General features: G+C 50.9%; 2 protein-coding genes across 5 annotated transcripts in view; both read right to left on the reverse strand.

The window, feature by feature from the left end:
• QPRT (quinolinate phosphoribosyltransferase) overlaps positions 1–20,607 on the reverse strand; it is a 34,404-nt gene extending 13,797 nt beyond the window's left edge. The window contains exons 1-3 of one of the 3 annotated variants that reach the window (XM_063796968.1): positions 20,544–20,607; positions 12,992–13,040; positions 4,595–4,685 (exon numbers count right to left, since the gene is read on the reverse strand). In XM_063796968.1, coding sequence (XP_063653038.1) covers positions 4,595–4,685; positions 12,992–13,018 — 118 coding nt within the window. In that variant the 5' untranslated portion in view covers positions 13,019–13,040; positions 20,544–20,607. Of the gene's footprint in view, positions 1–4,594; positions 4,745–12,991; positions 13,406–20,543 lie in introns of those variants that run through there. The other 2 variants (XM_016928780.4, XM_016928782.4) reach the window with 2 other exon arrangements.
• Positions 18,277–20,951, reverse strand: SPN (sialophorin). 2 transcript variants are annotated; one of them, XM_016928777.3, is made up of 2 exons: positions 20,780–20,951; positions 18,277–20,165 (listed from the first exon to the last, which is right to left on the reverse strand). In XM_016928777.3, the coding sequence occupies exon 2, from the start codon at positions 20,129–20,131 to the stop codon at positions 18,875–18,877; it is 1,257 nt and encodes a 418-aa protein (XP_016784266.1). In that variant the 5' UTR covers positions 20,132–20,165; positions 20,780–20,951; the 3' UTR covers positions 18,277–18,874. The 2 variants fall into 2 exon arrangements, with proteins under 2 accessions (XP_016784266.1, XP_009428867.1); XM_009430592.4 differs by lacking the exon at positions 20,780–20,951 and adding an exon at positions 20,544–20,623.
• Positions 20,952–25,138: the final 4,187 nt, after the last annotated feature.

A 25,138-nucleotide genomic window follows, 5' to 3' on the forward strand; every position in this document is an offset into this window, starting at 1 on the left:
TCAAACTTTCAGATGCTCAGGCCCATTCCAACCCAGTGAACCAGAATCTCTGGGGGTAGTTTCCAGGGATCCAGGTTGGGGAAGAGCCAGCCCCCACCCTGCTCTGTGACTCAGATGCACATGAGGATCAAGAATCAATGCTCGGCCAGGGGCGGTGGCTCATGCCTGTAATCCCAACACTTTGGGAGGCCGAGGCAGAAGGATCGCTTGAGGCCAGGAGTTTGAGACCAGCCTGGGCAGCATAGTGAGAACCCATCTCTACAAAAACAATTTTAAAAATTAGCTGGGCATGGTGACACATGCCTGTAGTCCTAGCTATTCAGAAGGCTGAAGTGGGAGGATCCCTTGAGTCCAGGAGTTGGAGGCTGCAGTGAGCTCTGATGGAGCTACTGCACTCTGGCCTAGGCAACAGGGTGAGACCCTGCCTCAGGGAAAAAAAAAAAAAGAACCAATGCTCTCATAAGACCACATATTGGCCGGGCGTGGTGGTCACACCTGTAATCCCAGCACTTTGGGAGGCCAAGGTGGGCCTAAGATCACCTTAGGTCAGGAGTTCGAGACCAGCCTGGACAACATGGTGAAGCTCTGTCTCTACTAAAAAAATACAAAATTTATCCATGTGTGGTGGTGCACGCCTGTAATCCCAGCTACTCGGGAGACTGGGGTGAGAGAATCGCTTGAATCTGGGAGGCGGAGGTTGCAGTGAGCCGAGGTTGCGCCACTGCACTCCAGCCTGGGCAACAGAGTGAGATTCCATCTCAAAAAAAAAAAAAAAAGAATCAGTCAGGTGTGGTGGCTCATACCTGTAATCCCAGCACTTTGGGGCATTTGAGACCAGCCTGCGCAATATAGTGAGACCCCTATCTCTAAATTAAACATTTTTTAATCGAAAAAATAAAGTTTCAAAGACTCTTAAAACATACTAACCAATCACAAAGTGTAGATTTTACTTAGATCCTAATTCAAACAAACCAAAAGCAAATTAGGCTATTTATGAAACCACTGGAATCTGGACATTGAATGTTTGATAACACCAAGGAAATTTTTAAAGTTTAGTTTTGACAATAGTATTGTGATTGTAGTGAAAAGAAAAGTCTTTATCTTTTAAGAAAAAAACATGATGAGGCTGGGCGCAGTGACTTGCGCCTGTAATCCCAGCACTTTGGGAGGCCAAGGTGGGTGGATCACCTGAGGTGAGGAGTTCAAGACCAGCCTGGCCAGCACGGCAAAACCCATCTCTACTAAAAAAAAAAATGCAAAAAAATTAGCTGGGCATGGTGGTGGGCACCTGTATCCCCAGCTACTTGGGAGAGTGAGGCAGGAGAATCACTTGAACCTGGGAGGCAGAGGTTGCAGTGAGCCAAGATCACACCATTATACTCCAGTTTGGGCAACAAGAGCGAAACTCCATCTCAAAAAAGAAAGAAAGAAAACATGCTGAGATGTTCACATATGAAAAGATTTGAGCCAGGCACGGTGGCTCATGCCTGTAATCCCAACACTTTGGGAGGCTGAGGTTGGAGGATCACTTGAGGCTGGGAGTTTGAGACCAGCCTGGGCAACACAGCAAGACCCCATCTCTAAAAAAAAAAATTTTTATTTTAATTAGCCAGGTGTGGTGGCACACGCCTGCAGTCCCAGCTACTCCACAGGCTGAGGCAGGAGGACCACTTGAGCCCAGAAGTTGGAGGCTACAAACAGTGAGCTATGATTATGTTACTGCACACCAACCAGCCTGGGTGACAGAACAAGACCCCGTCTAAAAAACAAAAGAGGCCGGGTGCGGTGGCTCACACCTGTAATCCCAGCACTTTGGGAGGCCGAGGAGGCAGATCACAAGGTCAAGAGATCGAGACCATCCTGGCCAACATGGTGAAACCCTGTCTCTACTAAAACTACAAAATTAGCTGGACATGGCAGCAAGTGCCTGAAGCACGTGTAGTCCCAGCTACTCATGAGGCTGAGGCAAGATAATCACTTGAACCTGGGAGGTGAAGGTTGCAGTGAGCCGAGATCCTGCTACTGCACTCCAGCCTGGTGACAGAGTCAGACTCCATCTCGAAAAAAAAAAAAAAAAGAATCTGGATCTGCTAGCCTGGCCAACATGGTGACACCCCATCTCTACTAAAAATACAAAAATTAGCCGGGCATGGTGGTTTATGCCTGTAGTCCCAGCTACTCGTGAGGCTGAGGCAGGAGAATCGCTTGAACCCGGGAGGCGGAGGTTGCAGCGAGCCAAGATCATGCCACTGCACTCCAGCCTGGACAACAGGGCGAGACTCTGTCTCAAAAAAAAAAAAAAAAAAAAAAAAGAATCTGGATCTGATGAAAATTATGGATCTCCTTCCCAGAAAAATGCGTAACCGTGTTCTCACAAAGACACACAATTTCACCTGCAAATTCTGGGGTTCATGAACTCCCCCAGAGCCCATCCATGATCCCTCAGTAAAGAATTCTGGCTCTGAAGGAATCAGGTCGAGACCCCTTGACATCTGCTAAGGTATTTAATCCTCATTACAACCCCATGAGACCAGTGCCACCAACTCCATTGTCCAGATGTGGAAGCGGGCTTCTACAGGTTACAAAACTTGCCAGGGTTTCCACTGCTGCTGAGTGGCAGTCAGGATTCACATCCAGGTCGGCGTTGTTTCAAAAGAGAAAGACACAATGGAGATTGAAAGGTGTTTGGCGTGGCATCCTGCATGGGACCCCCGAGAGCTGGTTCCACAGTGGAGCCAGAGGGACCGGGTGTATGGGGCCAGCAGGCACCTCAAACATGGAGGAGGGTCTAAGCACCTGTGCCTCCCATCCTCTGTCCTCCCCACAACCTTCTGAGCAGGGAACTATTTTTTTTCCTTTTTTTTTGAGATGGAGTCTCGCTCTGTCGCCCAGGCTGGAGTGCCGAGGCCTGGTCTCAGCTCACTGCAACCTCCACCACTGGGGTTCAAGCAATTCTTCTGCCTCAGCCTCCCATGTAGCTGGGATTACAGGTGCGCACCACCACACTCGGCTAATCTTTGTACTTTTAGTAGAGACGGGGTTTCACCATGTTGGCCAGGCTGGTCTCAAACACCTGACCTCAAGTGCTCCACCCACCTCAGCCTCCCAAAGTGCTGGGATTACAGGCGTGAGCCACCGTGGCGGGCCAGAGCAGGGAACTATTATTGTCATTTTACAGATGGAAGAAAACGGGACTCTGAGAAGCCAGGACCCACCCATGGTCACACAGCCCCATCCCTGGTGGAGCCTTCTGAGCATAGAGCATGGACCCCTGGGTTTGTGCTGGTGGAAGGGTTTACGGAGCGCCAGTTTAGTCAGCCACCCCTGTGTAGGACACCTATGGAACACCATAGGGGGCCTTTGAGGAGAATCACCTCCTTATTGCCATTGTGTCCCCAGGCCAGTGAACATGACCTGCTCTGCGGCTTTACACAGAATGCTCTGGGCTGAAACACTTCCTTGAAGCATTGGAATGTGACCAGACATCCTGGCTCCTTGTAAAACCCACTCCCACCAGCTGCAGCCCAATAAGTTAAAGATTATCTTAGTTGGCCGGGCACGGTGGCTAACACCTGTAATCCCAGCACTTTGGGAGGCAGAGACGGGCGGATCACGAGGTTGGGAAATGAGACCATCCTGGCTAACATGGTGAAACCCCGTCTCTACTAAAAATACAAAAAATTAGCCAGGCGTGGCGGCGGGCGCCTGTAGTCCCAGCTACTCGGGAGGCTGAGGCAGGAGAATGGCATGAACCCGGGAGGCGGAGCTTGCAGTGAGCTGAGATCACGCCACTGCACTCCAGCCTGGGAGAAAGCGAGACTCCGTCTCAAAAAAAAAAAAAAAAAGATTATCTTAGTAGTTAGACATATGCTTTGAGCTTAAAGGAAATTCACATAAACCACCACGGCTATACATCTTTCAAATGACGCACACACCCCCACCTTCACCGTTTCACCCCGTACCATCTGCTTCTTAGATCAAAAGATTGTACTCAATAAATTATCAGGCAACCAGGGCTCTGCAGCCTTCACTTTAGCAACTGGCCCCCTGGGCCTGCTTTAAATCTTAACTTGTCTTTTCTCATTCCTTTGTTGCCACCGGACTTCATGGTTGGGGGTTGGGACTGATCACCCCAACAGTTTGCATACAGCTCCCTCCAGGCAGGGAATCACGGGACTCAAGCCCCCTCCCCCACCCAGCTGCAGAAGGGACAGGACTTTGTCTCTGCTTCTCCCGAGCTACCAGCGAGAGCAGAAGTCCATGCTGCTCCCCCAACCAGCCTCCCACTTCCGGCCCCCACTGCCCCCAGGAGACGCCACCTCCTCCAGGCCACCCTGCCCTTTTCTAGGGCTTAAGCCCCTTCCTTCCCCAGAGCTCCTTGGGGATTCAACACAGGAGAAAGAAGAGTGAGAAGGGGCCTCTGGGGGTTGAGCAAGGCTGCAGGGACATGGGGTAGGTAAGGGAGTCGATGGCGGGACCAGAGGAGAGATGACTCCAGAGGAGGCAACAAGGGGCTGAGACAAGCCAGGGTGGGGGCAGGGGTAGGCAGTGGGGGGATGGGTGCAGGGACATGGCAGAGAGAGTGTCCCTTTACCTTCAGCGTCCATGGTGACTTGCAGCTGTCTGGGCTGGTGTGTTGGCTGCTCAGGACCAAGGCTCCCAGAGGCCCCAGGCTGGGGGTGGGACTGTGGAGGGAGGGAGGGCCCATCAAGCTGTCAGCCAGCCCTTCCCAGGCTCCCCAAGCCTCCCTCCTGTCCTCTGCCAGGCCTGCAGATTCCTCAGCAGGCCCTGAAAGTCAGAGGAGGGGCTCTGATGGGGAACTCAGAAGCCCTGCCCCAGCCAGTGAAGGAGCCCGAGGCCCTGTTCTCACCCAACACCCAGCCCTCCTGGCCCTAACCCAGGGTCCAAGGCTGTGAATGTAAGCATGTGCTCCCTGGTGAGGGCAGGCAGGCATTTTGGATGGTGTGCTGGGAAAATCATGGGCCCTGGACCTGGGTTCAAATCCTAACTCCATCCTTTTTGATCTCAAGTACCTTTTTACCTTTTTCTGTGCCTCAGTTTCCTTAGCTTTAAAATGGCATAACAGGGCCGGGCACAGGAGCTCACGCCTGTAATCCCAGCACTTTGGGAGGCAGAGGCGGGTTGATCACCTGAGGTCAGGAGTTTGAGACCAGCCTGGCCAACATGGCGAAACCCCATCTCTACTAAAAATACAAAAATTAGCCGGGCATGGTGGCGGCCGCCTGTAATCCCAGCTGCTCAGGAGGCTGAGGCATGAGACTCACTTGAACCCCGGAGGTGGAGGTTTCAGTGAGTCGAGATCATGCCACTGCACTCCAGCCTGGGTGACAGAGTGAGACTCTGTCTTAAGATAAATAAATAAATTTATTAATTAATTTAAAAAACGGCATAACAGGCCGGATGCAGTGGTTCACGACTGTAATCCCAGCACTTTGGGAGGCTGAGGCAGGCAGATCACGAGGTCAGGAGATCGAGACCATCCCGGCTAACATGGTGAAACCCCGTCTCTACTAAAAAAACAAAAAATTAGCCGGGTGTGGTGGTGGGCGCCTGTAGTCCCAGCTACTCGGGAGGCTGAGGCAGGAGAATGGCGTGAACCCGGGAGGTGGAGCTTGCAGTGAGCCAAGATCATGCCACTGTACTCCTGGGCGACAGAGCGAGACTCTGTCTCAAAAAACAAAACAAAACAAAAAAACCCGGCATAACAGGCTGGGCACAGCGACTCATGCCTGTAATCCCTGTGCTTTGGGAGGCCAAGGCAGGAGAATCGCTTGAGGCCAGGAGTTTGAGACCAGTGTGGGCATCATAGAGACATACAGAGATCCCATCTCTCCCAAAAAAAGAAAAAAGAAAAAGAAATTAGCTAAGTACAGTGGTGCACACCTGTAGGCTGAGATGGGAGGATCACTTGAGCCCAGGAGTTCAAAGCTGCAGTGAGCCGTGATCGTGCCACTGCAGTCCAGCCTGAGTGACAGAGAGAGACCCTGTCTCTAAAGAAAAAAAAAAATGTAATGGCGTAACATCTACCTCATGGGTCCAACTGAGAATCAATGAGAAAACTCTGCAAATGAAACAGAGTAGGAACTCACCTAATATCCACTTCCCTTCCCTTCCCTCTTTCCAAGGAACTTTAAGGGCACAGACAGCTTAGAGCCCAGGTTCTGAACCAGAAAGTGGGGAAACCACCAGTCACTGGGACTGGGACTTCAGGCAAGTTCCTGTCCAAGAACTGCCAGGGCCTTTCTTTCTTCCTTTTTTTTTTTTTTGATGGAGTTTCGCTCTTGTTGCCGAGGCTGGAGCGCAATGGCGTGATCTCGACTCACTGCAACCTCCGCTTCCCGGGGTCAAGCGATTCTCCTGCCTCAGCCTCCCGAATAGCTGGGATTACAGGCATGCGCCACCACACCTGGCTAATTTTGTATTTTTTTTCAGTAGAGACGGGGTTTCTCCATGTTGGTCAGGCTAGTCTTGAGCTCCCGACCTCAGGTGATCCACCCGCCTCTGCCTCCCAAAGAGCTGGGATTACAGGCATGAGCCACCGCGCCCGGCCCAGGGCCTTCCTTTCTTCAGTGGAAACCCTTCTTGCTACAGTTGCTCACAGGGACTGCTAGTCGCTGAATTCACTTGCATCTTCCCAGCCTTCTCCCTTTGCTTTCTCTGCCGCACCTGACTGCTGGGACTGGGGCTGGGGTGACGGATCGAGACACCCAAGGCACAAAATTTAGGGAGGCCTCACCCTCCAGCTCACTTTTTTTTTTTTTTTTTTGAGACAGGGTCTTGCTCTGTCACCCAGGCTGGAGTGCAGTGGCACAATCTTGGCCCACTACAACCTCCACGCCCCAGGCTCAAGTGATCCTCCTACCTCAGCCTCCTGAGTAGCTGGAACTACAGGCGTCTGCCACCATGCCCAGCTAATTTGTGTATTTTTAGTAGAGACGGGGTTTCACCGTGTTGGCCAGGCTGGAGTTGGGCTCGCTTATCACCCCAGCACCTTGCTGGCCTTGATTCAGTCCTGGGCCTGTTTCTGAGGCTGCAGTGAGCTATGCAGTGAGCTTTTTTTTTCTTTAGAGACAGGATCTCCAAATGTCATTTTTCTCCTGGTTAATTTTTTTTTTTTGGATACAGGGTTTTGCTCTGTCACTCAGGCTTAAGTGGAGTGCAGTGGCCCAATCATAGCTCACTGCAGCCTCAAACTCCTGGCCCCAAGCCTCCTGAGTTGCTGGGACTGTATGTGCATGCCTCCACCCTAGGCTAATTTTTTGTTTTTATTTTTTGTACAGATAGGATCTTGCTATGCTGCCCAGGCTGGTCTCAAACTCCTGGCTTCAGGTGATCCTCTTAAAGGCTCTTTTCTATCTTTTGCAGGTGCTTCTTCCTACATCCAACCCTCAGATTTTGGTGTTGCTTCAGTGTGGCAGAGACTGTTTCCCTTTTCCTTCTGGGTACCCTACTAAACTACATTTCCCAGCTTCCTCTGCACTGAGGCAGTCTTGTTCTGGCCAATGGAGTGTGAGCAAAAGATATTTCCAGACCTGACCCTAGAAGTCTTCACAGGATCCTATTCTGCCTCTCCTCTCCCATTAGCTGGTCAAAAGCAGACCACTCCAAGGCCCTAGGAGGATGACAGAGCCACTAGATGGAAGGAGACTGGGTCCCGGAATAACGTTGTGAAAGGTCATGCTCCAAATGTCAGGAATTGACTTTCATAAGAAGGAAAAAACTTCTTTTGAGTTATACCACTGAGATGTGGGGGCACTGCTTCTTACAGCAGTTAGCCTGCCCTGACTATTACACTCAGATTCTTTCTACAGCTCTCTTCTCAATCTACCCAGTGAATGATATAATTTATGTATCTATCTATCTGTATCACTATTTATTTATTTATTTATTTTTATTTTTATTTTTTGAGAGGGAGTCTCACTCTGTCACCCAGGCTGGAATCCAGTGGTACAATCTCGGCTAACTGCAACCTCCACCTCCCGGGTTCAAGTGATTCTCCTGCCTTAGCCTCCCAAGTAGCTGGGATTACAGGCGCATGCCACGATACCCAGCTAGTTTTTGTTATTTTTGGTAGAGATGGGGTTTCACCATGTTGTTCAGGCTGGTCTCGAACTCCTGACCTCAAGTGATACACCCACCCTAGCCTCCCAAAGTGCTGGGATTACAGCCTTGAGCCACTGCATCCAGCCGACTCTTAAATCTATATCTTCTATCCTGAGTTCCCTCTCAAGCTCCAGGCCTCTATTCTGTTTTTGTTTTTGTTTTTGAAACAGGGTCTCACTGTGTCACCCAGGCTAGCATGCATTGGCATGATCACAGCACAAAGCAGCCTCAACCTATAGGGCTGAAGTGATTCTCCTGCCTCACCCTCCTGAGTAGCTGGGACTACAGGTGAATGCCACCACGCCCATCGAACTTTTTTATTTTTAATAGGGACAGGGTTTCGCCATGTTTAAAGGCTGAAGCAATTCTCCTGCCTCGGCCTCCCAAAGTGCTGGGATTACAGGTGTGAGCCACTGCACTTGGCCAATAAATCTATTTCAAACCCAACCTCTTTCACCTTCCAGACTGCCACTGTATCCAGCGTGGGCTAGAATAATATTATCATTTCACACTTCCTCAGAACATCCTCCTGGATGACCAGGTCAACTCAAAGGACAGAACTGGGCCAGGCACTGTGGCTTGTGCCTGTAATCCCAACAGTTTGGGAGGCTGAGGCAGGAGGATCACTTGAGGCCAGGAGTTTGAGACCAGCCTGGGCAACAGAAATTTGTTTATGAAAATAAACAAATAAGGCCAGGCGCGGTGGTTCATACCTGTAATCCCAGCACTTTGGAAGACCAAGGCAGGCAGATCACCTGAGGTCGCGAGTTCGAGAGCAGCCTGGCCAACATGTTGAAACCTCGTCTCTACTAAAAATAGAAAATTAGCCGGGCGTGGTGGCGCGCATGCCTGTAATCCCAGCTACTTGGGAGGCTGAGACAGGAGAATTGCTTGAACCTGGGAGGCAGAGGTTGCAATGAGCCAAGATCGCACCACTGCACTACAGCCTGGGTGTCAGAAGCAAGACTCTGTCTCAAAAATAAATAAATAAATAAAACTATTCTTTGTGCATGAATTTATTCATCCCTCCATTCAGTAAACATATACTAGGTAGCTACCGCATGCTGGGCCCTGGGCTCTGGAAACACAAAGAGGACACGTGGCCTTGGAGGGGCTCACACACTGGTGATGAGTGACACCCTCACATCACTACAGCCGGGTTATTCATGCTGTCGCAAGGGGTGCTGCAGGAGTGGAGAAGGAACACAAAATCTGCGTGGGGTGGGGCAGCGAGGGCAGCTGCACAGAGCCCGTGACAGTTGAGCTGAATCTTAATGGTTGAGGAAGACTTGGCGGGAAGTCAAGGCATTTATTGTGAGCCAGCGTGGGGAGGGCTGGCTTCAGGCCGAGCTCAGGCAACTCGGGGGAGTCGGCGGTTCTCTCCAAGGCCAACGCAGAGCCTGTACAGCTTGCCTGGGACCCTGGTTCAGCTGGGCTGGTGATGGTGCAGTGGGGCAGGCAGGCTCTGAGCTCCAGACTGGGCTGAGCACACAGGCACCTGCTTGCAGCTCATTTTTGGGAGCAAGTTGATTGTCTCCAAAATAACCTGAGTTTCCATTGTCTAATGGCCCTGCCCCAAACCTCCCAGAACTAGGTGGTCACCACTGGGTGGGCTCCTTAGCCTAAATAGCCTTTTAAGTTTCGAAGATTTTCTCTCTACTTTTGTTTGGGTCTGCTTTTGTTACTACTTTGGGAATTTAGAAACTTTTGATTATATTCTTCTCTCTCTCTCTTTTTTTTTTTTTTTTTGGAAGACAGGGTCTCACTCTATTGCTCAGACTAGAGTGCAGTGGCAGTGGCACAATCATAGCTCACTGCAGCCTCGACCTCCCTGGTTCAAGCTGTCCTCCCACCTCAGCCTCCCAAGTAGCTGGGACTACAGGTGTGCATCACCAGGCCCAGCTAATTTTTTTCTTTTTTTGAGAGATGGGGTCTCGCTATGTTGGCCAGACTGGTCTCGAACTCCTGCGGTTAAGCAATCCTCTCACCTCAGCTTCCCAAAGTGCTGGGATTACAGGTGTGAGCCACTGCGACCTGTGTTGTTTTGTTGATAGTGTTGTGTGATCTGTCTCCTGCCACACGAGTCTGAGCTTGGTGGCTCAGAGATGGGGTCTGTTTCTGTTCTGTTCCCTCTGCCCAAGGGCTGAGGGCTCAGAGCTCACAGGAGTCACCTCTACCCGCAGCCCTCAGGTAGCCCGTCCTCCCTTTCCCGGCTTCCCCTTCCCACTTGAACATGGTCAAGGGTCAGAAATGGGGATGCAGGCCAGGTGCGGTGGCTCACGCCTGTAATCCCAGCACTTTTGAGAGGCTGAGGCGGGAGGATCACTTGAGCCCAGCAGTTCAAGATCAGCCTAGGCAACATGGTGAGAACCCATCTGTACAAAAAATACAAAAATTAGCTGGGTGCCGTGGCGTGTGCCTGTAGTCCCAGCTACTTGGGAGGCTGAGGGGGGAGGATCACTTGAGCCCAGGAGGCGGAGGTTGCAATGGGCCGAGATCGCACCATTGCACTCCAGCGTCAGCGACAGAGGAAGACCTTGTCAGAAAGAAAGAAAGAGAGAGAGAGAGAGAGAGGGAGGGACGGAGGGAGGAAGGAAGGGGAGGAAAAGCGGGTGGAAATGTACATTTTCAGAAATGGAATGTCCTTAGAACCATATATTAGGGCCCATTTCCTGTCTGCAAAAGTGAACTCCATTCGCAGATTTCTCAAGACCTTCCCCATCCAAATCTTGCCATCTGGATTTTTCACTTTGGATGACAAGGCTTTATTTGTAAACATGATCTTAATGTGTACTTTTGAGGAAAAAAAAAGGAAACATTTTAAAGTATAAGATGAAATATAATACAGTGTGTGTGTGTGTGTGTGTGTGTGTGTGTGTGAATTCTGTTATTTAAGACTGCTGGCCGGGCGCAGTGGCTCATGCCTGTAATCCCAACACTTTGGGAGGGTGAGGCGGGTGAATCACCTGAGGTCAGGAGTTCAAGACCAGCCTGGCCAACGTTGTGAAACCCCGCCTCTACCAAAAATACAAAAATTAGCTGGGCATGGTGGCATGTGCTTGTAGTCCCAGCTACTCGGGAGGCTGAAACAGGATAATCACTTGAACCCGGGAGGTGGAGCCGAGATCGCGCTACTGCACTCTAGCCTGGGGAACAGAGCAAGACTTTGACTCAAAAAAAAAAAAAAAAGAAAGAAAAAAAAGGAAAATCTTCAATGTGCTGATAATTAACTTTTGCAAAACAGGAAAAAATGTTATTTTACTGTCTGGAAAAAATAAATATTTTGAACATGTTAAACTGCCCTTCTTCACCCCTCTCCTCCAAATAAAGTGTGTGGCATATTTAGGGAGCAACAGGAATTTGATGGGGCTGGATAGCACAGACTGTCTGTACCAAGGGTTGACCGGGCAGGGGTGGTCAGAGGAGAGATAGGGCCAGGTCCCGAGGGGCTTATATGCCACGCTAAGGAAGGAGGGTTCCACCCTGACAGCCTTGGGGATAGAGGAATATCACCTAGACAGAGCAGCGTTTTATTTTATTTTTAAATTTTATTATTATTATATTTTGAGACAGGGTGCCACGCAGGCTGGAGTGCAGTGGTGTAATCATGACTTGCTGCAGTCTGGACCTCTTGGGCTCAAGTGATCTTCCTACCTCATCCTCCTGAGTAGCTGGAACTACAGGTGTGTGCCACGATGCCCAGCTATTTTTCTTTTTTCTTTTTTTTTTTTTTTGAGACGGAGTCTCATTCTGTCACCCAGGCTGGAGTGCAACGGCGCGATCTTGGCTCACTGCAACCTCCATCTCCCGGGTACCAACAATTCCCCTGCCTCAGCCTCCCGAGTAGCTGGGACTACAGGTGCACACCACCACGCCCGGCTAATTTTTGTACTTTCAGTAGAGATGGGGTTTCACCATGTTGGCCAGGCTGGTCTCGAACTCCTGACCTCAGATGATTGGCCCAACTCAGCCTCTCAAAGTGTTGGGATTACAGGCGTGAGCCACTGTGCCCAGCCCATAGTGACCTTTTAGAAGGGTCCCTGGGACCATCACTAGCAGAGAGCGGAAGGAAATCAAAGGGGAAGTGTCAATAGGATCCCGGTGAGGTGCGATGAGGACTGAAGAGAAGGAAGGGATGCAAGGGTCGGTGGAAGAAGAGCCAGGGACTTGGCACCTGGAGAGCAGGAATGGGGAAAGAGTGGGGCTGCACGGTGGTCCTAAGGCGTTTTGCCTGGGCCACCAGAACGATGCTACTCACCACTCTGGGGACTAGGAGAGAGGAGAAGAGCAGACTTAGGTGTGTTGATTTCACCACTACTTCCAGAATGCAATTCAAACTCTCAGCAGAGCACTATGGCTCACGCAGAGCACTGTGGCTCACGCCTGTAATCCCAGCACTTTGGGAGGCCGAGGCAGATGGATCACGAGGTCAGGAGATCGAGACCATCCTGGCTAACATGGTGAAACCCTGTCTCTACTAAAAATACAAAAAAATTAGCCAGGCGTGGTGGCGGGCGCGTGTGGTTCCAGCTACTCAGGAGGCTGAGGCAGGAGAATGGCATGAACCCATGCCACTGCACTCCAGCCTGGGTGACAGGGTGAGACTCCGTCTCAAAAAACAAAAACAAAAACAAAAGCAAACCTCAGAACTCAATTCAAACTCTTGAACTTTTCATAGCACAGCTCCAACCTCCACTTGCAGCCTCATCCCCTACCACTCTCCTCAAACCAAACACCCCCAGGCCACCCCCTTGAACACCTTTTTGACCACTATTTTTTCATATTGTAAAAGTAACAGATATTTATTGTATGAAATTTGGAAAATACAGAAGAGCATAAACAAAATAAAAATCACACATAAACTCACCACTTTGGAGATCAGCATGGAAAACATTTGCGATGGGTCCTTTGTTTCCCTATAAGTGCATATATGGTTGGGAATTTTTATTACAAAACTAAAATCATATGTATTACAGAGGAGTAACTTGCTTTTTTCCCCACTTAACATTATATTGCTGGTATTTTCCAAAGTCATTACATAATTTTCAAAAACATGATTTTTAGTGACTATAAGTTCAATAAGCCATTTACAATTATTTTCATAACTAATATATTTAATCTTATACCATATTTTATATTTTCTTTTTTTAAATTTTTTTCCAAGACGGAGTCTTGCTCTGTCGCCCAGACTAGAGTGCAATGACACGATCTCGGCTCACTGCAACCTCTGCCTCCTGGTTTCAAGCAATTCTTCTGCCTCAGACCCCCAAGTAGCTGGGATTACGGGGGCATGCCACCACGCCTGGCTAATTTTTGTATTTTTAGTAGAGACAGGGTTTCACCATGTTGGCCAGGCTGGTTTCAAACTGGCCTCATGATGTGACTGCCTCGGCCTCCCAAAGTGCTGGGATTACAGGTGTGAGCCACCACGCCTGGCCATCTTCTTTCTTTTGAGACAGAGTCTCACACTATTGCCCAGGCTGGAGTGCAGTGGCATGATCACAGCTCACTATAGCCTCAAACTCCTGGGCTCAAGCAATCTTCCCTGCCTTAGCCTCTTGAGTAGCTGGTACCACAGGCGCACACCACTACACCTGGCTAATTTTTCATATTTCAAATTTTTTGTAGAGATAGGGGTCTATGTTGCCCAGGCTGGTCTCCAACTCCTGACCTCAGGTGATCTGCCCGCCTCAGCCTCCTATAGTGCCACCGCATAGCCACTGCACCCAACTATTTTCTTACTGTTCCTTGCTCTATCTCCTTTTTTTTTTTGAGATGGAGTTTTTTACTTGTCGCCCAGGCTGGAGTGCAATGGCGTGATCTTGGCTCACTGCAACCTCCACCTCCTGGGTTCAAGGGATTCTCCTGCCTCAGCCTCCCAAGTAGCTGGGATTACAGGTGCCCGCCACCACGCCCAGCTAATTTTTTGTATTTTGAGACAGGGTTTCACCATGTTGGTCAGGCTGGTCTTGAACTCCTGACCTCAGGTGATCCACCTGCCTCGGCCTCCCAAAGTGCTGGGATTACAGACGTTGAGCCACCACGTCCGGCCTGCTCTATCTCCTTTTTTTGTTTTCCTTTTTAGTCTTAAAATATCCACTGCTTCTTTTGCTTTGCTTTTTCCTCCAGAAAATTAAAAGACATCTATTGTCGGGCACGGTGGCTCACGCATGTAATCCCAGCACTTTGGGAGGCCGAGGCATACGGATCAGCAGAGGTCGGGAGTTCAAGACCAGCTTGACCAACATGGTGAAACCCCATCTCTACTAAAAATACAAAATTATCCGGGTTTGGTGGTGCATGCCTGTAATCCCAGCTACCTGGGAGGCTGAGGCAGGAGAATCGTTTGAACCCAGGAGGCGGAGGTTCTGGTGAGCCGAGATCACGCCATTGCACTCCAGCCTGGGTAACAAGAGTGAAAACTCCATCTCAAAAAAAAAAAAAAGACATCTATTTCACGTTTGTTCAAAAAAGACTCTATATTGAACTGCTCCACTTTAAAATATATATATATAAATGTTTACTTTTTGTAGACACGGGGTCTCACTATGTTGCCCAGGCTGGTCTCAAACTCCTGGCTTCAAGCAGTTCTCCTGCCTCAGCTTCTCAAGTAGCTGGTACTACAGGCACGCACCACCATGCCTGGCTAATTTTTTGTGTTTTTGTAGAGACAGGGTCTTTCTATGTTACCCAGGCTGGTCTTGAACTCCTAGCCTCAAGCAATCCTCCCTGCTCTGCCTCCCAAAGTGCTGGGATTACAGGCATGAGCCACTGCGCTGGATCTGCTCCACGTTTTTTTTTTTTTTAATTATGCATTTCCACCTGCTATCCCCTCTGCTGGGAATGCCTTTTCCTTTTCCCAGCTTTGCAAAATCCTTCCCAGCCTTCAAATATCTGAGGCAAGCCTGGGCACAGTGGCTCACACCTATAATCCCAGTATTTGGGGAAGCTTAGGTGGGAGGACCACTTGAGCCCAGGAGTTCGAGACCAGCCTGGGCAACACAGCAAGACCCTGTCTGTACAAATTAAAAATTAAAAAAAAAATTAGCTGGGCATGTTGGTGCACACCTGTGATCGCAGCTACTTGGGAGGCCCAGGAGGTTGAGGCTGTGGTGAGCTGTGATTGCACCACTGCCCTCTAGTCTGGGTGACAGAATGAGACCTCATCTCAAAAGAAAGAATCTCTGAGGCGTCATCTCCATTCATTCATTCATTCATTCATTCAAATGCATATTCATGGAGGATCTGCAACATGCCAGGCACAGCAGCCACCAGGAATGAAGCAGTGGCTGGGTGCAGTGGCTCATGCCTATAGTCCCAGCATTTTGGGAGGCTGAGGCAGGTGGATCTCTTGTGCCCGGGAGTTTGAGACCAGCTGGGACAACATGGTGAAACCCCATCTCTACAAAAAATACAAAAATTAGCCAGGTGTGGTGGTTCTCATATGTAGAAAACAATAAAAATAATTTTTAAAGAAAGGAATCAAGCAGTGGATATGACAAAGGCCACGACACACTCTCAGGTGAAGCCTTCCAACCTTTCCCCAGGGCAATGCGAGCCCTTCTGCTCAACCACTGGAATCTCTTCCTCAAAGTTTCCCTTGCCACAGTACACATGCATGGGAGAACATGCATGCACACACACATGCGCACACACACACATGCGCGCACACACACACATGCGCACACACACGCGCACACATACACACACAGGCACATGCACGCACGCACATGCACACGTACACACATACTCATGTGCACACACGCATGGCTTGGTAGGCTTCACCTGAGAGTTATGAATGCACCATTTTCCTTGGTGCATTCATAACACTGTTTGTGCCTCTCTTTTATTTATTTTTTTTATTTTTATTTTTTGAGACAGTCTCACTTTGTCACCCAGCCTGGAGTACAGTGGCACGATCCCGGCTCACTGCAACCTCTGACTCCAGGGTTCAAGCAATTCTCTGGCCTCAGCCTCCTAAGTAGCTGGGATTACAGGAGCACACCACCATGCCTGGCTAACTTTTGTATTTTTAGTAGAAACGGGGTTTCATCATATTGGCCAGGCTGGTCTCAAACTCCTGACCTCATGATCTGCCCGCCTTGGCCTCCCAAAGTGCTGAGATTACAGGCGTGAGCCACCGCACCCGGCCTGTGCCTCTCTTTTAACACTTATATTTTGATATTTTCTGGATTGTGAAAGCCCTGTTGGGTGCCTTCCTTACCCGTACTACCTCTTTTTTTCAGGATTTGCCCAGGACCTGACTAAAACCAGTCCTGGCTTAGAAAACAACCATATCTGTCAAAGGAAAGGGAGGTGGAGCTGAGGACAGCGACGTTCGGTGACAGTATTTTCTAAACCTGATATGGGGGCACTTATTTTAACAACTCTAAGACAACAGTGTCTCTAAGGGATTTTGGACATGGCCTCTGTCATTCTGCAGCTGCAGTGAGTCCAAATAGCAATCAGAAAAGGCCACCAGATGCAGCCCAGTGGGTGCCCAGCCTGGCTGGTAGAAGCTGGTTCCATCCCAGCTCAGCTCTTCCCACCCACTAAGCAAGCCCCTTCCCGCTCCCTCCCTCCGTCTCCTCTCCCACTGCACGAGCCCATCCCCCACCTGACCCTTTACCCCATCTCCTGCCCAGGCCACAGAGCAGGGCTGTCACACTCACATGCCTCCCCTGTCTTTTTTTGCAGGTCAACCTGTCTGCTCTCAGCCACCGCAAGCTCTAACTCAACAACTTCCTCTTTGAAAATTTCCTCTTTGTCCTCGGGAAATACCAACTGCCCTGGCCCATGTGTGCTCCTGGGCTGTAGCCTGGGCTGGTCTCAAAGGCAGCACCATTGAGTTCTCCCCTCTCCACCCAGGCCCCACAGGGGAAGTCCCTGGCTCCAGGCCCCCTCCTTCACTCACTCTCACTGGTTCCTCTTGGAGGATGGAAGGGGCTCAGCCCCTGGGATGGAAGAGGAGACACAGACAAACTAAACCTGGAAACGTGCAGTGGGGAAGCGCCAGCAAGACCAGTCCCCGCGACCAGGGCAAACCCCTCTCCCCCTGCCTCTGTTCGCAGGAGAGCGCGCGCGTGCGCGAGAGAGAGACAGAGAGAGAGAGAGAGAGAGAGAGAGAGAGAGAGAGAGAGCGCACATGCATGTGTACTGCAGAAATGGAGACTTCAAGGAAGGGATTACCATGGCTCAGCTGAAGAACTCATATTTGGGTCACACATACGATCTTTCTATAAAGCCTGGCTTTCTTTTTCTTTTCTTTTTTGAGACAGGGTCTCGCTCTGTTGCCCAGGCTGAAGTGCAGTGGTGCAATCACAGCTCACTTCAGACTCGAACTCCTGGGCTCAAGCGATCCTCCTGCCTCAACTTTCCAAAGTGCTGGGATTAAAGGCACCAGCCACTGTGCTCACCCTGGCATTCTGTATGGGGCTACAGACAGAGTTAGATTTTCTGCTATGTCCACCCCATCAGAGCAAAGATGACACGCACGTTCTCAGCAGTCCCTGTGTCCCCCATGCCCAGGTTGACCCTCTTCAGTCTCTGCACCACTTCCCACCCCCACACTGTCTGTACCCACCACTACCACTTCCCACCCCCACACCGTCTGTACCCACAACTACCCCTCCCAAGCATCGCCAAATCCTCAGCTCTTGCACACAAACCACACCCACGAGTGGACGCACGCAGGCACTGGGGTTTCTGAGAACTACACCCAGCCAGAAACTCGGAGGAGAAACCGTGAGGCCTCTGGCTGCCTCTGTCCATGGCTGGGGAGAGTGTGGTGGTGTGGGCCAGGGCCAGCCTAGAGTCCATGTGCCCTGGGAAAGATCACAGGCCCGCCTGAGAGCATGGGCCGGTGGCCCCACCCAGCCATGCTCCAGGCCGGCCTGGGGGGCCCAGAGCTAAAGGTGGTTGCGGGCTGCCCAGGTTTCACAGCCCTTGCAGCTACAGGGCAAGGGTGCTTTACAAAGTTAATCCTAGGAGGGAGTTTGCCGGGTTCTCTTGTCCTTCTTCCCAGACTCTGGTCAACCCAGGGTGGGTTCTGGGGGAAAAGGAGAATTGTCAAAGAAATCACAGGTCAGATAAGTTTGGCCGATGGAGACTCAGCAGCCGTTTCCAGGAACAAGAAAGAGGGGGAAATGGTGATGGAGATAAATAGGGGTGGATGAGGAGGGTTTATTCATTCAGTCCACAGACGTTGAGAGGTGCCAGCCCTGCCCTGCCCAGGTGCTAGTTGTGGGTGCTGGGTGAGGATGCCAGCAGGAAATCCAGGGCTGAGAAGCCTGATGAGGATTCAGAGTGAAGAGGTGGGTGAGGAGGCAAGGCGCGGAGGCTCATGTCTGTAATCTCAGCAATTTGGGAGGCTGAGGCAGGTGGATCACCTGAGGTCAGGAGTTTGAGACCAGCCTAGCCAACATGGTGAAACCCCATCTCTACCAAAAATACAAAAAAGCAGCTGGGCATGGTGGTGGGTGCCTGTAATCTCAGTTACTCGGGAAGCTGAGGCAGGAGAATCGCCTGAACTTAGGAGGCAGAGGTTGCAATGAACTGAGATCGTGCATTACACTCCAGCCTGGGCGACAAAGCAAAACTCTGTCTCAAAAGAAAAAAAAAAAAAGGAGATTCGGGTGAGGATCAGGGTGCCGGGTGGAAACATGGGAGCGAGGGGGCAGTGGGATGGTGAGAGGGAAGGTGCTGGAGGCTGGCTGAGATTCCGGCCTCCAGCCTCACTATTCACCGACACTTAAGGGGCAGCCCCGTCTCCCCCTTCGGGCTCATCAGGAGCTGGGGCGTCCACAGCCCCATCCTCACTGGCCACCAGTGGCTCCTCCTCCCCTTTGAGGCTGGGGCCTGACCCAGACTTCAGCTCCTCCATCGCCAGGGAGCCCTGGCGAGACTTCCGTCTGCCAAAGAAAGTGGTGAGCGTGGGCCGCCGGCTAGACCCCTCCCCATCGGGGAACCCAGAGCCCTTGTCGCCCCCGGACCCTCCCACGGTCACTGTCACGGCCCCCTCCTCAGGGACCTGGGCTGGCCCAGCCCAGGCGTCCACCACCCCGTTACGCTTGCCGCCTCTGCTCAGCACCAGGGCCCCAGTCCGCCGCTTCTGCCGCCGGCGCCACAGCAGGAGCAGAGCCACGAGGACTATGACCGCCAGCAGGGCCACAAGCACGGCCACTGGCAGCATGCCTCGTGAGTTCTCATCTGGGTTCCGGAAGGGCACAGTGCTTGCGTTGGTGGAGGTCGTTGGAGTCATCACTGTGGATAGTTTTACGCTAGAGACCTGGGGTCCACTGGCCCCGCTGGAGGGCTCCAGAGAGCCAGTTGTCATGGTAACAGGGGGTCCAGTGGTCCCAGTGGAGGTCTCCAGAGAGTTAGTTGCCATGGTAAAAGGGGGTCCAGAGGTGCCTTTGGAAGTCTCCAGAGAGACAGTTGCCATGGTAAAAGGGGGTCCAGAGGTGCCTTTGGAAGTCTCCAGAGAGACAGTTGCCATGGTAAGAGGGGGTCCAGAGGTGCCTCTGGAGGTCTCCAGAGAGCTAGCTGCCGTGGTAACAGGGGCTCCACTGGTCCTACTGGAGGTTTCTGGAGAGTTCGTTGTTATGGTTCCACCTGTCACGGTGTGGGATCCTAGAGAGTTTGCTGTTATGGGAACAGCAGGATGACTGGTTGCATGAGGGGTTTCCTGGGGCACTGATGACATCTTGATGGAAACTTCCTGGTAGGTTGTTGGCTCAGGTAAAGGGGAACCAGTGCTGGCACCAATGGAAGTCCAAAGAGGGGATCCCTCATTGATGGAAGTTGAGGGAGGTAGGGCTGAGGTCTGGTCCCCAGTGCTGTCGGCCTTAGGGTCACTTGTTATTGAAGTGGGGTACATCTTTGAGCTCAGGGGCTCGCTAGTAGAGACCAAAGGCTCTCCGGAGGTGGGTGTCTGCACTGCTGTCGTGCTCCCCAGAGCGTCTGGGCTTACCACCAGCACCCCAAGGAGAAGGAGAAGCGTGGCCATTTCCAGGCAAACAGGCAGGAGCAAGAGCTGGGACCTGCAGGTGGGCAGCCGGAGAAGCAGAACACGCGGGAGTTGCCGGAGGACCTGGCCGGGCCTCCCCTCTGCCCACTTCCCTGCCAACGGCCAGGCCCAACCTGCGGTTTAACGGTTTTTTCCATGCTGGCTTTTACTGTTATCAGAAATGACAGAGGAACAGATGCTGGCAGCTCCCCCATCAGCCCCATCCCGAGGCTCCCTCCAGCCTCAGCAGCTTAGATTCCAGCAGTGACCACCCCCTCCTGGCCTTCCCTGACCCTGTGCAGCCCAATGGCTCCCAATCTCTTCCCATCATAACCTGTCAGAGTCTTTTCAAGCCACAGGCACATTCCTAGGCCCACTGAGGCCCCTACCCCACCAAGTCTCACCCTCTTACCGGCTCGGCTGATAAGGACGCAGCACTGGGGCCAGGTCACTCCACCACCTCCCGAGGCTGGGGCAAGACTGGGAAGGACAGGGCCCCAAGGGGAAAGGAAGTGGGCCCTGGCTCCACCCACCCCACCCACCCCTCCATCCTGCCCCACCCGCCTGCTCCCACAGCTGCTGGGCGAAGACAGCACCATCACCTGCTCCTTCAGGGGTCAGCGGGGTGCCTGGGGGTCTGGGGCTCACCTGAGGGAGGCAGGGAAGCGTGGGATCTGGAATCAGGATTCCTGGCTCTTGGCTGAGGAATGGGATGGAAGGGGTGATGCTAGGGAGGGCTGGGCTCAGAGGTGGGTGGTGGGAATGTGAGCCTGAGAACTCAAGGGTGCAGAGGAGGAGGTGGGAGGGGAGGGTGGTTTCCTTTGCATTTGTGGTCCCCAAGCTGTTAGGCCAGGAGCTGAGTGGCGCCATTTCCTGCCCTCAGAGCTCCCAGGAAGTAGCAGGGCAAGAGGAAGCCCCTGAGTCTGGCTGGGGGCCGTGAAAACCTTTGCAGGCTGGTGAGCTCTTGACTCTGTCCGGGGAGCTGGGGGTCACCACAGTGGCCCCCAGTCACAGAGGCGTGGCTAAACCAAGGTGGTTCCTACAAACTGCATATGCTAGGATCTTATTTCTGCAAACTAGTAAAGATGTGGGAATCTTTTTTTTTTTTTTTTTTAAGGCGGAGTTTAGTGCAATGGCATGATCTTGGCTCGGCTCAGCACAATGTCTGCCTCCTAGGTTCAAGCAATTCTCCTGCCTCGGCCTCCTGAGTAGCTAGGATTACAGGCTTGCACCACTGTGCCCGGCTAATTTTGTATTTTTAGTAGAGACGAGGTTTCTCCATGTTGGTCAGGCTGGTCTCGAACTCCTGACCTCAGGTGGTCCATCCGCCTCAGCTTCCCCAAGCGCTAGGATTACAGGTGTGAGCCACCGCGCCTGGCCAGATGTGGGAATCTATATGGAAAACCGTCTGGAAAGATATCTACTAAGGGATTCACCTAATTGTCTTTGGATAGGTGAGAGTAGGAGGTGGGGGTATTTTCTTCTTTGAATGGTTCCCATTTCCTGACTTTCCTCTAATTAGCAAGCTTTGACTCTCGGTTTGTGTATGTTTTTGGTTTTTGTTCTTGAAAAACGAAAATCAGTCCCGGGTGTGGTGATACATTATGCTGGCAGTCCAGGCCAAAGTGGGAGGACCTCCTGAGCCCAAGAGTTTGAAACCAGCCTGGGCAACGTAGCAAAACTCCTATCACTAAAAAAATAAATAATTTTTTAAAATCAAAACTGATTTGTATATTTTAAGAGCAACATGTGCACAATAGAAGATTCTAACAGGCCCGTGGGACTGTGCCGTTTCTACAAGCTGATGAGTTTGTCTGACCCAAAGACATGAGACTCCTGGGTGAGAGCCGCAGGAATTAATTGCTCACACCAAGCAACAGCAGCGTGATGTTTGCATCAGTTCCCCTTACCCCAAGTCCCACGGGGGCAACATGGAAGGGCCCAGACTGACACCATGCACACAGTGGGCCTGCACCGCAGCCATAGAGCTCTGAGCTTGAGAGATTCCCCTCCTCTAGGGGCCCTGGTAAGCCCAGGTTCCCACAGGGAGACGTGTCTTCATCCCTCGGGGGTGCTCACTGCAAACACAGCACTGAAAAATGGCTTGAGTACAAAGTATTCAGAGGCTGAGCGTGGTGGTTCATGCCTGTAATCCCAGGACTTTGGGAGGCTAAGGCAGGCTGATCACTTGAGGTCAGGAGTTCGAGACCAGCCTGGCCAACATGCTCTCTTTTCTGCGCACAGTGGCTCAGAAAGGTAACGGGGTGCCCATTCTGCAGGGGGGATGAGGGACACAGGAGCAAAGGAGTATAGACTAGAGGGCTGCAGAATCAGGCCCTACAGACTTCCTGTCCTACCACCACCATCTTCCAGCTGCATGACCTTGAACAAGTCACGTAACTTCTCCAATGCCTTAGGACCGCCACCTTCTTCATCAAGTGACTGCAAGAATTAAATGAGATAATGTTAAGTGCACAGAAAAGCAGCTACCAGCACGGGACTCTGGGTTCCTGTCCTACCTCTTGCACTTGGGCAAGTGCCTTAATCTCCTTATCCCTCTGTTGCTTTGTATAAAATGGCGATAATTATGGTAATACCACATAGTTTGTTTTGATGATTAAGAGTTAATACATATAAACGGCTGGGCACGGTGGCCCATGCCTGTAAGCCCAGCACTTTGGAAGGCCGAGGCAGGCAGATCACCTGAGGTCAGGAGTTCGAGACCAGCTTGGCCAACATGGTGAAACCCCGTCTCTACTAAAAACACAAAAAATTAGCTGGGCATGGTGGCGGGCGCCTATAATCCCAGCTACTCGGGAGGCTGAGGCACGAGAATTGCTTCAACCCAGGAGGTAGAGGTTGCAGTGAGCAGAGATTGTGCCACTGCACTCCAGCCTGGGCAACAGAGTGAGACTCCAACTCAAAAAAAAAAAAAAAAAAAAAACTGCTCAGGACCTGGCATTCTTGATACACCCAATATATCAGACAAAAAGGCTCCATACCCATCACCTCCAGACAAACATTCCTGACAGTGTCTGTGTTTACACAAGCATGTATTCATCCATTTTAGTGTTTTGCACTTTTCCTTTGTTACTGAACAATGCTTTGGGAACACACACACATATATAACAGTTGCATAATATTCCATGGCATACACTATAATTTTTTTTTTTTTTTTTGAGATGGAGTCTTGCTCTGTCACCCAGGCTGGAGCGTAGTGTCTCGATCTCAGCTCACTGCAACCTCCACCTCCCAGGTTCAAGCAATTCTCCTGTCTCAGCCTCACAAGTGGCTGGGACTACAGGCACATGCCACTATGCCCAGCTAATTTCTGTATTTTTAATAGAGACAGGGTTTCACCGCGTTAGCCAGGATGGTCTTGATCTCCTGATCTTGTGATCTGCCAGCCTCAGCATCCCAAAGTGCCGGGATTACATGCGTGAGCCACCGCGCCCGGCCAGAAATACACTATATTTTATTTATTTATTTATTTTTAATTAATTTATTTTTTTGAGACGGAGTCTCACAGTGTCGCCCAGGCTGGAGTGCAGTGGCGCGATTTCTGCTCACTGCAAGCTCCGCCTCCCGGGTTCAAGCCATTCTCCTGCCTCAGCCTCCCGAGTAGCTGGGACTACAGGCGCCCGCCACGAAGCCCGGCTAACTTTTTTGTATTTTTAGTAGAGACAGGGTTTCACCGTGGTCTCGATCTCCTGACCTCATGATCCACCTGCCTCGGCCTCCCAAAGTGCTGGGATTACAGGCGTGAACCACCGCGCTCGGCCGAAATACACTATTTTAAATATTCCCTACGGATGAACATTAGATTGTTTTCCAACATTTCATTATTACCAACTGCTGCAGTAAATACCCTAGTTTATTTTACTATAATTATTATGTATTTCTGTTTTAACAAGCCAGAAAAAAGAAGAAAAGAAAGAGGTAGAGTGAAAGAGGAGAGAAGGAAGGAAGGAAGGAAGGAAGGACGGAAGGAAGGAAGGAAGGAAGGAAGGAAGGAAGGAAGGAAGGGAGGGGAAAGAAAAGAAACCAGGCTCACGCAGTGGTTCACTCCTGTAATCCCAGTGCTTTGAGTCTGGGACTGTACCCTACCTCCTGCCTCCAGAGGCGGGAGGATCACTTGAGGCCAGGAGTTCAAGGCTTGCCTGGCCACATAGTGAGACCCTCATCTCTACCAAAAAAGAAAAAGAAAAGAACCCATTCCACTGTCAGACATCTAGGAGGCTATTTCAATCTTCTGCTATTGCAAATAGAAGAGCAAGAATAATTGGCTGCAAAGTAATTGGAACTTACTTTTTTTTTTTTTTTTTTTTGAGACAATCTAGCTCTCTTGCCCAGGCTGGAGTGCAGTGGCATGATCTTGGCTCACTGCAACCTCTGCCTCCTGGGTTCAAGCAATTCTCCTGCCTCAACCTCCCGAGTAGCTACCACACCTAGCTAATATTTTGCTATGTTGCCTAGCTGGTCTCGAACCCTTGGACTCAAGCAATCCACCCACCTTGGCCTCCCAAAGTGCTGGGATTACAGGAGTGAGTCACTGCACCCAGCCTACAGTTTTTTAATTGTAGAAAATAGAAATGTTGTAAGAATGTACAAGATTCTCAACCTTTAAAAAAACACTAAGGCAAAATTCATTTTTGACAAAGTTATCATTTCAACCAAATTGTTGAAATTTGGCAAAGCTGTCTGTTCCCCAAGCCAGATGTTGGGCCCCAACTCAGGAGAGCTGCGAGGATGTGGATGCGTCCAAACTCCAGCCTGATGCACTCAAGAAATGGGGTCTGACCAAGACAGACTATAGGCTCGGGGTGGAGGGAAAGATAATGAAAATATGAACAAGAGGTGATTGTTGCCTGCAAATCATCACAGAAGAGCAATACTTAGGCTGGGCGTGGTGGCTCACTCCTGTAATCCCAGCACTTCGGGAACCCGAGACAGGAGGATTGCTTGAGCCCAGGAGTTGAAGACCAACCTGGGCAACAGACAGAGAAC

The sequence above is a fragment of the Pan troglodytes genome, chromosome 18, assembly GCF_028858775.2.
Source record: "Pan troglodytes isolate AG18354 chromosome 18, NHGRI_mPanTro3-v2.0_pri, whole genome shotgun sequence".
Lineage (NCBI taxonomy): Eukaryota > Metazoa > Chordata > Mammalia > Primates > Hominidae > Pan > Pan troglodytes.